Source organism: Cyprinus carpio, chromosome A22, assembly GCF_018340385.1.
Source record: "Cyprinus carpio isolate SPL01 chromosome A22, ASM1834038v1, whole genome shotgun sequence".
NCBI lineage: Eukaryota > Metazoa > Chordata > Actinopteri > Cypriniformes > Cyprinidae > Cyprinus > Cyprinus carpio.
Genome location: NC_056593.1, coordinates 14,423,568 through 14,438,160, shown reverse-complemented (window position 1 = coordinate 14,438,160; position 14,593 = coordinate 14,423,568). Strand labels below are relative to the sequence as shown.

Sequence of the window (14,593 nt, the reverse complement as noted above, 5' to 3'; positions counted from 1 at the left end):
TGCAGTGTTTTATAATCTAGAGATTGTAAAAAGTATATAGCACACGCACTGTCGAGTCAAGTACCAGGGGATTAAAGACCTGCGCCGCGAGACCCGACACAACAGAATGCAGGTGCTGGTGCTGGCGGGCATACACTCGTGTGTGTGGGATGCGGGAGAATAAAATGATTCATGGGACTCCCACAAAATAGAAATATCCAAACATAAAATATCTAAAACAAATAAATTATTCATCTATTGCACAAAAGCAACATGAACTAATATAAAATATAAACGATTAACAGGTGCAAGCAGTTTCTATTTATGCTATCTGCAGCGCTGAGCAATGCAGTGCTGAAATTTGCGTGCTCACGAATCCTCTCATAACCACACGAATTGTAGACATTATGAAAGATTCATTATGCATATATTTATTGTGTTATAACAGAGATTTGTGAGATTGCGATGAACTGTGTTGTCTTTTAGAGATTATAAATGCAGTGCTCTTTGCTTGCATGCCATGCCAAACCATGCACGCAGCAGCCGCTTGCTTTAGTTAAAAATAACAGTGTTCTGTGAATGTTGATGCTTTAATAACAAATATTTATCGGTAGCGTGTATGCTGGGATTTCATAAATTTCATGGGGAAAAAAGTAACGTAACTAGTAATGTAACTAATTACTAATTAATTTTGAAATAAAGTAATCAGAAAATTAACGTGATTACTTTTAAAAGTAATAATCAGTAATCAGTAATTTGATTACATTTTCAGAGTAACTTGCCCAACACTGGTTGTTTCACATTGGCTGAACCTTGAGAGCCATAAAGAGTAAATAAAACAAAAACATCATAAAATAATAGATAATTTTTTTTTTTTTTTTTTTTTTTATGGGTGCAATGCAAATTTAAATCCATTTATACTGTAGTCTAAAGCAAGTCAAATAAAAAATTAAAGACTAAAGTAAAGGTTTTAAAGGACTGTCTGCATTGTAATAGCTGAAATTTTCTGTCAACTTTAACTTGTACAATATGAGTATATGAGACTATTCATTTAATATTAAATTAAATTAAAATAAACGTCAACAGACAAATGGTTTTCTATCACTAAAATATACAGTAGTTTAAATTAAAATAAATATAATAATAAAAGAATGATAAGAATATGATATTGTCTGTTGTCCTCTTTTTGTGTCCATTTTTTAAGGCTCCCCCTTTGATTCAGTCTTAGAATCCAGTTTATTACGAGTCCTTGTCCTTAGAAAAGACTGCAGTGTGAATAAAATGAAAATCTGAACACCCTTTGAAGGACAGAAAATGTAGTGGTCAGTCATCAATCAATGCAAGACAGAGATATGCATAATATCAAAAAAAACAATCTTGAATAGATGTAACAAAAATATTTTCTGAATATGAAATACCATCCTTAGTGTCAGTTTATCAATAATAATAATAATAAGCATAGCATATGAACGCACCTGTGTCGTGTTGCAGAGACAGAAGACCACACTGAGAATGATGTAAAGTGTTTTGTCATGAGTGATGAGAACAAAGTAACCAATGATCCAGGACAAACCGAGCACCACAGCCAGAGAGAAACTACTCAAAATCTTCTTCTTCATAGGAGTCCCTCGTGAGCTAAAGAACCAAAATGAACATTTAAATAATATAGAAAATATTAACTATTACAGAACTGCAAATGTTGGCACTCTTAGAATTACACCTCAGATACTGGACACATGAAAGAATTCAAACTATTTTCAAACCAAAACTTATTATATTGTAGTAAAGGAATGTTATTAAAGGGTTACTCCACTGCAAAATTTAATTTTTATCATTAATCCCTTAGCCCCATGTCATTTCAAACCCGTAAAAGCTTTGTTCGTCTTCAGAACACAATTTAAGATATTTTGGATGAAAACCGGGAGGCTGTGACTGTCCCATAGACTCCCAAATAAATAACAGTGTCAAGGTCCAGGAAAGTATGAAAAGCATCATCAGAATACTCCATCTGCCATCAGTGATTCAACCGTAACATTATGAAGCAACGAGAATACTTTTTGTACATAAAGAAAACAAAAATAATAACTTTATTCAACAATTCCTCTCCTCTGTGTCTCTCCAACGTCAGCGTAGCGCCATTTTGGCAATTCTGAGCAGTACATAGATTGTGTACGCTCTTCCGTGTAAGCCGCGCTGCGCCGATGCGCTTTTTGCTTTCAATTGTTGAATAAAGTTGTTATTTTTGTTTTCTTCATTTACAAAAAAGTATTCTAGTCGCTTCATTACATTACGGTTGAATCACTGATGGCAGATGGAGTATTCTGACGATGCTTTTCATACTTTCCTGGACCTTGACACTGTTATTTATTTGGCAGTTTATGGGACAGTCTCAAACCTCCCTGTTTTCATCCAAAATATCATAAATTGTGTTCCGAAGACGAACGAAGCTTTTACAGGTTTGGAACGACATGGGGGTAAGTGAATAATGACAAAATTTTCATTTTGGGATGGAGTATGCCTTTAACAGCATCAATTCAGTTTACATTAACCTTGAACTTTGTTTTAAACATGGACCATTCGTTCATGGTTCAGTAACATACCTCTTGAGGTTGGGATTCGCACAGCAGATGGTTTGAGAGAAGTAGACAAGCAGAGATGTGTTAAAACACAACATGACCGCTAGAGGGAGCAAGAAACCCCACAACATCGGCCGTTTCGGATCAAATCTTCCCGCCTTGTCCAGAGACGCCAACCAACAACTACAACAATAAGAAGAGAAATAAAGACCGAGAAAAACTGGGGAATGTGCAAGTAATGTTCTACATTAAAAATATTTTGTTTGCACCTAATAGGACAAATAAAATTACAAAAATCCACATTACTTCCCTGATACCACACGTACATCACAGAGTCTATTTGATGTCTGCATTTAAATCTGCAGGACATATTTTTTAGAGTATTTGCTCATCTGCAATACGTCTATAGGATGTTTCCAATCAGATGTCAAATAGACATTTAGAAGTCTTAAAGACTTCTATCAGATGTTTGTACACAGCAGATGCTTTAAAGATCTTTAACAGACATCTTGCAGACGTATGTGTGCTATCTGGGAAGAGTTTTTTCCCATTTACTGAATGTTATTTTTCTAGTCATTTAACTCTAGTGGCTAAAGAAGTGGAAGTTTCACAGTTTCACAGAAAATAGCTCACTTCTGCAGTGAAATATAAGGTGGATAAAGCGATAGAAGCGATTTTTCACTTACAACTCCTCTTGTCGATAACCTAAAGGGTTCCTAAAGCTGTAGGTGGTGGACAGTGAGATGCCGACAATAACAGCAGGCAGACCTAGACATATTATATTTGAATGTGATTATTCAGAATGATTATTATAAATTATTTGATTATACTCATGCTCCTTTCTCATGTTATATATTGAGATTAGGCTACTTTTGCTCACTTAAAGTTAATCTTTAACAATAACAATACATTAATAATGGTTAAATGCCATCTTCAGCTAATCTCAAAAAGAATATCCATTTCCATACTGTACTTTATAATGTTGTGAAGCCTAAATTCCCATATAGCATTTAAAATGATCGTTTATTTACTGTTATAGTAGTATATTCACTATATAGTATAGAATTTTAATATTAACATACTATAACATGAAATCAGTAGCAGTCAGAAGTTTACTATTAAATATAAACTATTTAATACCATATATTCTTTATTTACAAGGTACGCAAACAGAATCAAACTGTCATGACTTTTAATATCAGTGTGTTTAAATGTACCCCAGCCGACTGTCATGGCGATGGTGCGGAAAGCTCGGGGCGGACCGTTGAGGGCATTTCTAATGAGGAAAAACACATGAGCCGCATACAGGATGTTCCAGGCAAATGTGGACAGTAGAAAGTACTGCAACAGAGCTGTGATTGCTGTACAAGGACCCTGATCAATATTCTCCTGCAAATCTGAAGAAGGAATAACATTCTGCTCTGAAACAGATGCCTTTGAGCTCTTGACTGGATTGTTGATCCCAAAAATGAAGAGCAGGTAGTAGGTGGTCATGCACAAACAGATGTTCACTAAGAGCATAGTGGAGTTGGCTCTTCTCTGTTTCCTGTAGAGTTTATGAAAAAATAGATCAAGAGGATTAATAAAAAATGAAATACACTTTAATTTTGACTTTTCCATAAACCAGTTCTATAGAATTACTATTATTTTGGTGGACATGATACAATAGAAATACATGATCTGCAATAAATTGTGAAAAAAAAAAAAAAATCTGTATTTTTGTCTTGTTTCCCAGTAAAAATGTTATTGATGCACCGATAATAAATCCTGGGCAGTATGCTAATAATTATTTGCCAACACATGAACAAAAATAAAACAACCACACGAACAATAACAAAATAAAAATAAAATAAAAACAAAACAAAAATAAATAAAAATAAAACACTATAAAAAAGTTAAATAATTGTAAATGCTAAATGTAAATCAAGCATTACAACATTAAGCATCACAACATTATATTGTGCAGTATGAAACATTAACATTGATTGATTTGCTAAAGATTACGTTTAACAGTTTTGCAAATAGCATTTTTTATAGAATGAATGTTAAATGATCTAAAATAGATATGGTCCTAATATATTGGATATCCCTAAAATAAAATATTAAAATAAAATAAAATAATTAGAATATAGAATGTATTTGAATTTTATTATTTAATTTTATCTTACACTATCGGTAAAATACGTTTTTTTAAGCACACATATCACTAAAATATTGCTAGAATTATGCGTAAAATATAAATAAATAAAGTATGGTGAACCTTATTTCAACATATACTATGTAAACAAATTAGCAATTTTGTTTCTAAATACATTTTCTTTGATTAAGAATGTTTCAGTATTTTTTACTGGAAAATAAGACAAAAATACTGATTAAGAAAGGCTTATTTTCCTCAGTGTAGCATGGTAAAATGATGGTATTATTTGAAGTAGATGAAAGTACCCTAAATATTGCAACATATGAATATGGTTCATTCAGTAGTATGAAATCAAAGTAGGGCTGCACGATTATGACAAAAATCATAATTGTCGATTATTCCCTTGAAATTGTAATTGCGATTATTAATCATGATGATCACAATTTGTATTAAATGATGTTTTGAATAGCGTTATACCACTGTTTGAAGGAACTGCATGCCATATACTGTATTTATATAAAAATAAACAAGCTGAAAACACTCAAACTGAAAAACTTGTATTGCTTTTCTATAGTATTAAGCCTCAAATGTCAACTATAAATTGGATTGGTTTCTTCTTTAAATAAAAAAAGTAAAAAATATGCATGATATTATAATGTAATACTAAAACTAAATGAAAACAATGGAAGAAAAAAAAACATCTTAAGCATGTAGAACTAACGATTAAAAGCTGCTTTAAACGATTATGAAATTGTGACATCAGTAATTGTAATTGCGATTAGAAATTTGATTAATTGTGCAGCCCTAAATCAAAGTATACTGTACAATGACATAATTATTTTACCATGGTACAGTACAGTAAAGGACTATTTATTCTTAAGTGTATCCAGTGCATTTACCTGGTCTTAATTTGATAAATAGCGGTGAGGACCAAACCCACAATAGACAGACTGCATCCCACAATGCTGATCCAGTTTAAAGCTTCAGAATAAGTGTAGTCTGCTCTAAAGCTCTACAAAGAGAGAGAAATCTCGATAATAAATATATACAGTTCATCTACATTCACCAAACATTAAAGTGCTCTGTGTATTTTTACTAACTACCACATTAGGTAAGCTAACATAACAAATAGTTACGTTTCTAGCATTTGTAAAGCTGCATTTTTCCATCTCAAAAATATATCTAAATTACAGCCTATGCTTTCAATGTCAAATGCAGAAAAGTTAATCCATGCGTTTATGACATCAAAGTTAGATTATTGGAATGCTTTATTGGGTGGTTGTTCTGCACGCTTAATAAACAAACTCCAACTGGTTCAAAATGCAGCAGCTAGAGTTCTTACTAGAACCAGAAGTATGATCATATTAGCCCGGTTCTATCAACACTGCACTGGTTCCCTATCAAACATTGTATAGATTTTAAAATCTTGCTTATTACTTATAAAGCCCTGAATGGTTTAGCACAGGGTTTCTCAATTAGTTTTCACAGAGGGCCGAATTCTGCCAACGATACCAAGCCAAGGGCCACTGACCTATTTATATATATATATCTGTTAGTGCTCCTGCAGCTCAAGCGGTAGAGCATTGCGTTAACAAGCGCAAGGTTGGGGGTTTGATTCCCCGGGAACACATGATAGGTAAAAATTGATAGCTCTGAATGCACTGTAAGTTGCTTTGGATAAAAGCGTCTGCTAAATGCATAAAATTTAATTTAATATATATATACTATATATAAATATATTATTATATATATATATATAATATATATTAATTATTTACAATTATTATATATTGTTGCTTTTGTTAAAATAATCAAAAGATGGTCACAAGATAAATATTCAGATTTCCACCCTGTAGTCTGTTTTATTCAAACAATTATGAAACACTTTTTGCTTTTAGATACAGAAGAACTTTGCCTGTTGAATATTAAAAACATATGAACAAACAAAAAAAAAATCTGGATCTCCATGTCTGCCATGCAAATCAACTGTTCCTTCTCATCTCCAGACTGGATCTCTTCTCTCCACTTTCCCTAATTGCAGATTCAATTATTAAATCTATCAGCATTGATATTTTTATACTTAGATTTTTTGGGGGATCAAACTGTAACACCGTGTGTCCCAAACAGACTTGACGCGATAAAAAGTATTTCCATGTAGTTTTTGTCTTTACCACCCGCGACAGCGACACGTGACAATAAGCGACAGGGAATTCTATTTTAGAAATGCTTTTTATTTTCTGCAACGTCGCGGCAGGAACAACATACAAAAAAAATGACATTGATAATCTCAGGTAATGATTATGTGATTTATTCAGTGTTAAAAGTTCTAATGTGAGTTTGAATATTAGTGATCTTTATAGCTATAGTGTAAGCAAAGCAACAATAGATATTTTACCTCAGATCTTGAAAATAAATTATGCTAAAGCAAACTTACGTTACAACTGAACTCACTGCTGGTATCACTCACTCACTCACTCACTCAAAACTGTTCAAAGTCCATTCACATCTGAATCATCTATTTTCAGTGTCCACTTTTCTTTACTTAACACTTGCCATGTTTTTGCTGTCACATCGTATTATCTACATGGACGCGACAAAGCATTGCAGATCATTTGAACTTTGTGTCAGCGGGTCATAAATAGAACGAGTCAGCAGTTTTCTGTCGGGGATTTGTCGCGCCGCGCTGCTCGCGTCCGGTGTAGTTAATGTAGCTTTCTGATGCTGCGTTTGAATTTTCATTCCACTTTATTTGAAATTAGCGCGGGCCAAACATTATTCTCTCGCGGGCCGGATATTGAGGAACCCTGGTTTAGCACCTCAGTATTTGAACAAGCTCTTGTTACATTATAGTCCCCCACGTCCGCTGCATTCTCCAAAACTCAGGCAATTTGATGATACCAAGAATATCAAAATCAACTGCGGGCTGAAGATCCTTTTCCTATTTAGCGTCCAAACTCTGGAATAACCTACCTAACATTGTTCGGGAGGCAGACACACTCTTGCAGTTTAAATCTAGATTAAATACCTATCTCTTTAACCTGGTTTACACATAGCACACTAATACGCTTCTAATATCCAAATCCGTTAAAGGATTTTTAGGCTGCATTAATTAGGTAAATCGGAACCGGGAACACTTCTGGTTTCTCCCAAGGTTTTTTCTCCATTCTGTCACTGATGGAGTTTTGGTTCCTTGCCGCTGTCGCTTTAAACTGAACTGAGATGAATGACATCACTAAATTCAATGATGAACTGCCTTTAACTGTCATTTTGCATTATTGACACACTCTTTTCCTAATTAATGTTGTTCAGTTGCTTTGACACAATCTTTTTTGTATAAAGCGCTATATAAATAAAGGTGACTTGACTTGACTAAGCAACATGCTAACAGCAGATTCTCTTGAAATCAGAATTGTGTCTCCTGCGCCCTTCACGCTGGGAACATTATTTACTGCATACATAGTGAGTTTCTATTGGAAATTATATTCCATTATGCTGCCTGTCTAGGCAGCTCACTAGCTGAAAATATGTATGTTAAACTAACCACAAGAACAGCAAAGTTGGTTGTGTGGTTACATTCACAGTGCACTCCACTGGGATCGCGTATTTTGACGCAGCCCTCGGTTCTCCAGTCTCTGTGAGCGTAGTCCCAAAACACACATGCAAAGTCATAAGATGCTGAGCCGGATGTATTCTGGAAACATAAAGACACAATGCAATCCACTTAGTTATTTATTTCTATAGAAAGTCTTTTAAGTCTGTAACTATATGAGAACAAAGATACAAAAATTGTAAAATGCAAAAATAATAAATTTTTGTGACTACAATTTAAATGCATGTAATTTTAACTAGTTAGTTAATTAACTTGTTTCATTCCTAATTTATTGTATCCTTATTACATTCAAATTTAATGTATACAATTTATTCAAAGTATGATTTTAAATGTGTACTATTGTTTTAATTATTATATTAATTTATTAAAATATTCAGAAAAATATTCATGAAAAATACATAAATTATAATTCTTTTTTTCTGTCAATATTAGATCAGTATTTTCATTATTTAATTTCAATATTATTATTATTATTTATTTCCTTTTATTTATTTATTTATTTGTTCATTCATTCATTCATTCATTCATTTATTTATTTATTTATTTATTTATTTCTTGACCAGGGTTAATTTTGAAGTAACAACTGATTGTACATTATTCATATGTAGATATTCTATTGACTAATAACACAAGTGACTGAGAAGCTGCTATATTTTATGTAATCATTATGATTTTACAATCATTTACCTCTGTCTTGATGGTGAACTCCACGTTATCAAGCAAGCTTCTGTCTGACAGGCTGGCCGACACCACCCTTCTCTTGGTATCGAGTTCACTATTAAATTGTTTTGAGTTGAAAAACTTATCATTTTCATAAAGCACCACTCCAATACCGAGATTTTTGTTCCCTATGGGGAAACAGAAGGAAAAGGTATTCAAAACTTTGACTTTTAATGTAACACAAAATGAGAACAGAAACATAAACAGTACCCCAGTCTTTCTGGGAATCATTCTGCAGTTTGATATTTAACAGGAGATCAACGGGACGTCCTGAAGAGGATGCCATGTTAGCAGCGTCTGCACCCAGACCGATTCTTTCAGGAGAATACTCTGACAGTCCTACATAGTTTAGTTTAAGAAGTATAAATGTCTTTCTGATATCATCACAGATGTATAGTAATTAGTTTATATGAGCTTTATATGAGGTTTCGGCACTGACCTGTTGTAGAGTAGAATTGCACTTGTGGTGTCCAATTTGGCAACTCGATGCTTTGCACCGCTAGGTTTGGTTGCACCAGTACACTAGAGTTACTCATGTTCAAAGCAAAATCCTCCAAAGTCTTCGTGAGACTATAGAAATTATACACATGCAAAAGTTAAACACTTATCCATCCTAACAACAACAACAATAATAGTTGCCTAATAATAATAATAATAATGCAATTCTTAGTCATTTTCTTCAGTTATAAAGTTCAGAAGTTTACCACGGTATCTATTTTACATAAGTTTTGTTGAGTAGTTAATACATCTAAATGTAAATGTTGTTAAGGGACAAATAAATATATATGCAGTAGTATTTAAATTAGTATTTTTTCACTTAAATAATGACTATTTATAATTGATTTATATATATAATGACTACAACAAAAAAAAGGTTTACACAAAAAGAAAAGAAAAATACCAAGGTAAACAAACTGGTTGAATGGTGTGACTATAATGCCCTCAGTATTAACTTTGCGGAGATAGTATTAGGGCCTGTTGCTGACATTTATACAACACCTGTTGTTATACATGAAGAGAACATCAAACAAGTAGAAGCATATAAGTACTTAGGAGTATGGATAGACAAAACATTATCATGGAGAGATCATATAGATAGTACCTGTAAAAAATCAATGCAAAGAATCTACTTTCTCCATAGACTGAGGTCATTTGGAGCAAGAAAGCAGATTATTTTATTGTTTTTTATGTCTGTAATCATGAGTGTCTTGCAGTACTGTAATTCGGTTTGTTATATGAGTTCATCTGTTAGTCTAAAAACAAAGCTAATGAACTTACTAAAAATCTGCTCTAAAATAGTGGGTCAGCCACTTCAAAAAGCATATGAACTATCTTATCATTATAATCTTGTAAGACTTGCTAATAACATAGTTTCTGAACCTAATCATGTGTTGTATAATGAATTTGTACTGTTGCCATCTAATCAACGATATAAGGTCCCAAGATACAGTCGAATTAAGTTAAAGAATTCATTTGTACATCAAGCTGTATTAGCATTGAATAACTCTAAAAAATATAAAAAGTAAATGCTCTTTGTGTGTGTGTGTGTGTGTGTGTGTGTGAGAGAGAGAGAGAGAGAGAGAGAGAGAGAGTCTGTAGTCTTTGTTGTTTATGTGATAAAGTACTGTAATTTTTAAGTGAACCTGCTGTAACACAAGATAAATTTCAGACTCAGTCTCCAATAAAAGTTTATCGTATCGTATTGTTTCATAAAATAGCATGAACAATAATTAAGTTTAATTATTTACATAAAATTAAAATATAGATATATATTGTTATTATATTTTATAGCCACTAAAATTAAATTAACTTTTTTTCATTTGTTTATATATATATATATATATATATATATAATATCTATATATTATAGTATATATATATATAGTAGATGGTGGACAACCAGCATGGGTAATAACGCCGCGTGTACCGCAATGCCTGTGGCGTTAACTGCACGTCCAGTCACATGTTAAAATCAGTTTGCGAAAACTACTGCCAGGTGGCGCAAAGGGACGGATTGCAAACTGACTGTAATTGTAAAATGTTAGTTTGTAAACGGAGATGAAACAACGAAGTAAAACAACAATAACAGTATAATATACCATTATAACATCCTTAAAAACCATTAGAAAATTTACAGTGAGTTAATTTCAAAACATGAGATAGTCTTAGGCTAGTCCATTTTATATATATATATATATATATATATATATAATTACACAGATTAGAAGCTAAATGTTTTCATTTCGGTTCATTCTTGGTAAAAAAACAAAGTCTGATTCTTGATCAGAGGTGGAAAGAGTTCAAAAATATATTCTACTCAAGTAAAAGTATCATTACATTAATGAAATTTTACTTAACTACAAGTGAAAGTACCAGTCTAAATATTTACTCAAGTAAAAGTAAAAAGTAGCTTGTTAAAAATTTACTCAGAGTAAAAATTACCTAGTTACATTTTAACAGTGGGAGGGAGGCAAAAATGGGATAGACCAAGGGTGTCAGACTCAGTTCCTGGAGGGCCACAGCCCCCACAGTTTAGATATAACCCTAATTAAACACATCTGATCCAGCTAATTTAATCATTTAGGCTTATTTGAAAACTACATGGTATGTGTGTTGGAACTAAACTCTGCAGGACTGCGGCCCTCCAGGAACTGAGTTTGACACCCGTGGGATAGGCATTTAACATCTCAAACTAGTTGTTTTAATTAAAGTAATCAGTTATTTAGAATAATAAGACATTTGGGCTGTTACCAGGCAAATCAGTATAAACAAACTCATCTTTTCAATGCAGAGGAAACACAGAAGCTTCTTCAGAAGTGGCATTTAGATGTATTTTCACACTGTTTAATGCAGGACATGACAGCATTTACAAACCTGCAGTTACGAATGCAGAAATATTGTTTTGATATATGAGACATAAAATGTTGAATAGCCTACTCATTTGAACATAATACAACTAAATAAATAATAAATTAAAAACGCCAGTAGGTGTCAGCAAGTCACTGTTAATAAGTGAGTCATTGCGATTGAACCAAATTATTTAAACGGTTGATTCATTCAGGAACAAAACACCGTCGTTTCAACAAAAATGGTAAAAACACCGTCATTGCTCAGAGACTGTGGTGGATGTGTTTTGTATTATTTTTTTTGGCAAAATATAACAAAAATGGTAAAACACAAGTTTCTTAATTAACTTCTTGCTTATTTTAACCACCAATGCAACAATGTACGTATTTAGCGTAATGTACCTCTAACTCAAGAAGAGTTGATGTCGAAGATTTTATAAGCGTGCTAGTTTGGTCTCCCTAGGTAAACACAGCTTTCACCCCCCCCACCACCACCAATTTTTGAATAGAGCTTAGATATGGCCCAGCTTCACTTAATTTCCCTTCAAGTTCAACTTCAGCAGAATACGATGAGGTTTCGGTTTCAGCTGGGTCTGCACCATAACACCTGTCTTGTCTGTCTCCATCTTTCATGTGATTTTAATAAACTAATGTTTTCTTGTCGGCTGGAAGATGAAATTCACAGACCAGTGCTGACTCTCATCTCCACAGTAATGAATATCTTCACAGATGACATAATGCTTTTGTTTTGAATTTGGTTCCATTTAAAAGTAGACATTTCAAGCTTTCTGGTAGAAATATTTCTCATGTATGTGAGGACACCCCAATTTTAAGTTATTTAATATCCAGGGAAAAAACAATTATGTCGCACGAGGTGAGGGGGACTCCCTGTCATGCATGCGCAATTAATAATTTTCCGCACTGAAATCACTTGAATAGTAGAAATAATAATAAGCAACATTTTTTTTAGCTTAACAGTAATGGGGATCCGCATTAAAAATAAATCTTCACAAGTCTACAACCGAAACAGATACAGTTATAACCCGTAAATTGATGACTATCTGAGTTTTAACAACATTGATTCTACACGCCACGATGCCGATCCAATTCGTTGATCATTGAGTGGTTCTTAATACAGATAAACGGATGCATGACTCTTATAAACTTGTTTTAATAAATCTATTTTGGCAGGAAATAATAAATAAATTAAAATAATATAAAAGCAGGTTGAAGGTTAAATATTATTGTACAAATAATGGATAAATGCTAGAAGACTTGCAAAAATAAAATGGCCGTTTCACATTTTGCATATGCATTACAAAGTACATAAGTTGTTTACATGCATTATCAAAAATTAAACCAAAACAAGATTGGTAATGAAGCAGATAAACTATGTAGACCAATAAGAATAATGCTGTTGCATTGCACTTCAGTCATCATGCACTCGCACAAACTTGCAAAAAAAACTTGCCCTCTGATATTTGATATTAATATTATACACATCTGCATTTAAATGCGGATGCAGTTTATTTCTTTTTTTACTTTACTTAAATTGTATGAAAGCCAGTAAAGTACGGCTCCCTTTAAAATCAATAGTTGTCAATTAATGAAGCTCTTTTGTTACATAGTGTGGGGGGCACTTTTGGTGATTATAATGAGAGAATTGAGATTAAATTGTGAGGACATTTTATTCAATCTGTCAATCTTTAGAGTTTTGAATGATTTAGCAATCTTGCAGGTTTAATTCATTTTTTTCTTGTTTTAAATATAATATATATATATATATATAGATATATCATATTATATATAATATATATATTATAATAGTGAACAATATAGTTATTTATTTTGTTGTTGGTTCTGTGTTTGTAATTGCTTTACACAGAAATGTGTGGTTTTGTTATTATAAAACATTCACAGTGTATATTGTGTTTGTGTGTGACAGGTATGTGTGGAGTGTAAATACTTCTCAAGAGCCTTGTAAGTGTCTTCAGAGTATCGGTCTTCATCAGTGTGCATGAGCTGACTGATGGTGGCCACCATGACTCTGCCAATGACTGTATAAAAGATATATCATTATTTATTATTACAAGTATTATTACATTTCTACATAAATGGCATTTTAACTAGTCACCTTGTCTTTCAAACAAATTAATATATTGTACTGTTTTACATTCGTACCTCATTTAACAAGCTAGCGGACAGCAGGTTATTTTGACAATAACAGCAGCTGAGGGGATGTTCTGGGATGTTAGTTGCTCCATGTTTGGAGGTGAGACATCGGACACTTGAGGCAAGCGTACATATTCTCTTCCAGGATCCCCCTAACAAACAACCAAAACCATAGTGCCAATATTTGTTTAATCAAAAGCACTCAAAATGCCAGAGGTCAAACCAATGACTAAGTTGTAATATTTTTTACAACTTATTTATTTATTTATTTTTTACATTTGACGACTACTATAAATATATCAATCAGTTTATTTGGTGCAAGAAATGTGTTTGCCGACAGTAATCAAACTCAATTACATCATTAAACTGCCACAAACTCAAAATATTAGTATATAAATAATTAGTTTTATACAAAAATTATGGAATGGCTTAATTTTAACATAAAATGGATAATTATACATACATAATTAACAGTGCTAATGGTGAAAATAATATATATTTGGTATCACTAAATGATAATAAAATAACACTAGCATCAACTTTTGTCATTCAA

The 14,593-nt window shown here is 32.7% G+C and overlaps 1 protein-coding gene across 1 annotated transcript; it reads right to left on the bottom strand.

Annotated features, from left to right (window-relative positions):
• Positions 1–1,059: 1,059 nt before the first annotated feature.
• LOC109046257 (adhesion G-protein coupled receptor G7-like) lies at positions 1,060–4,227 on the bottom strand. Its single transcript, XM_042711999.1, has 5 exons — positions 3,773–4,227; positions 3,242–3,323; positions 2,580–2,738; positions 1,455–1,614; positions 1,060–1,277 (listed from the first exon to the last, which is right to left on the bottom strand). The coding sequence occupies exons 1-5, from the start codon at positions 4,173–4,175 to the stop codon at positions 1,179–1,181; spliced, it is 903 nt and encodes a 300-aa protein (XP_042567933.1). The 5' UTR covers positions 4,176–4,227; the 3' UTR covers positions 1,060–1,178.
• Between the last annotated feature and the right edge of the window lie 10,366 nt (positions 4,228–14,593).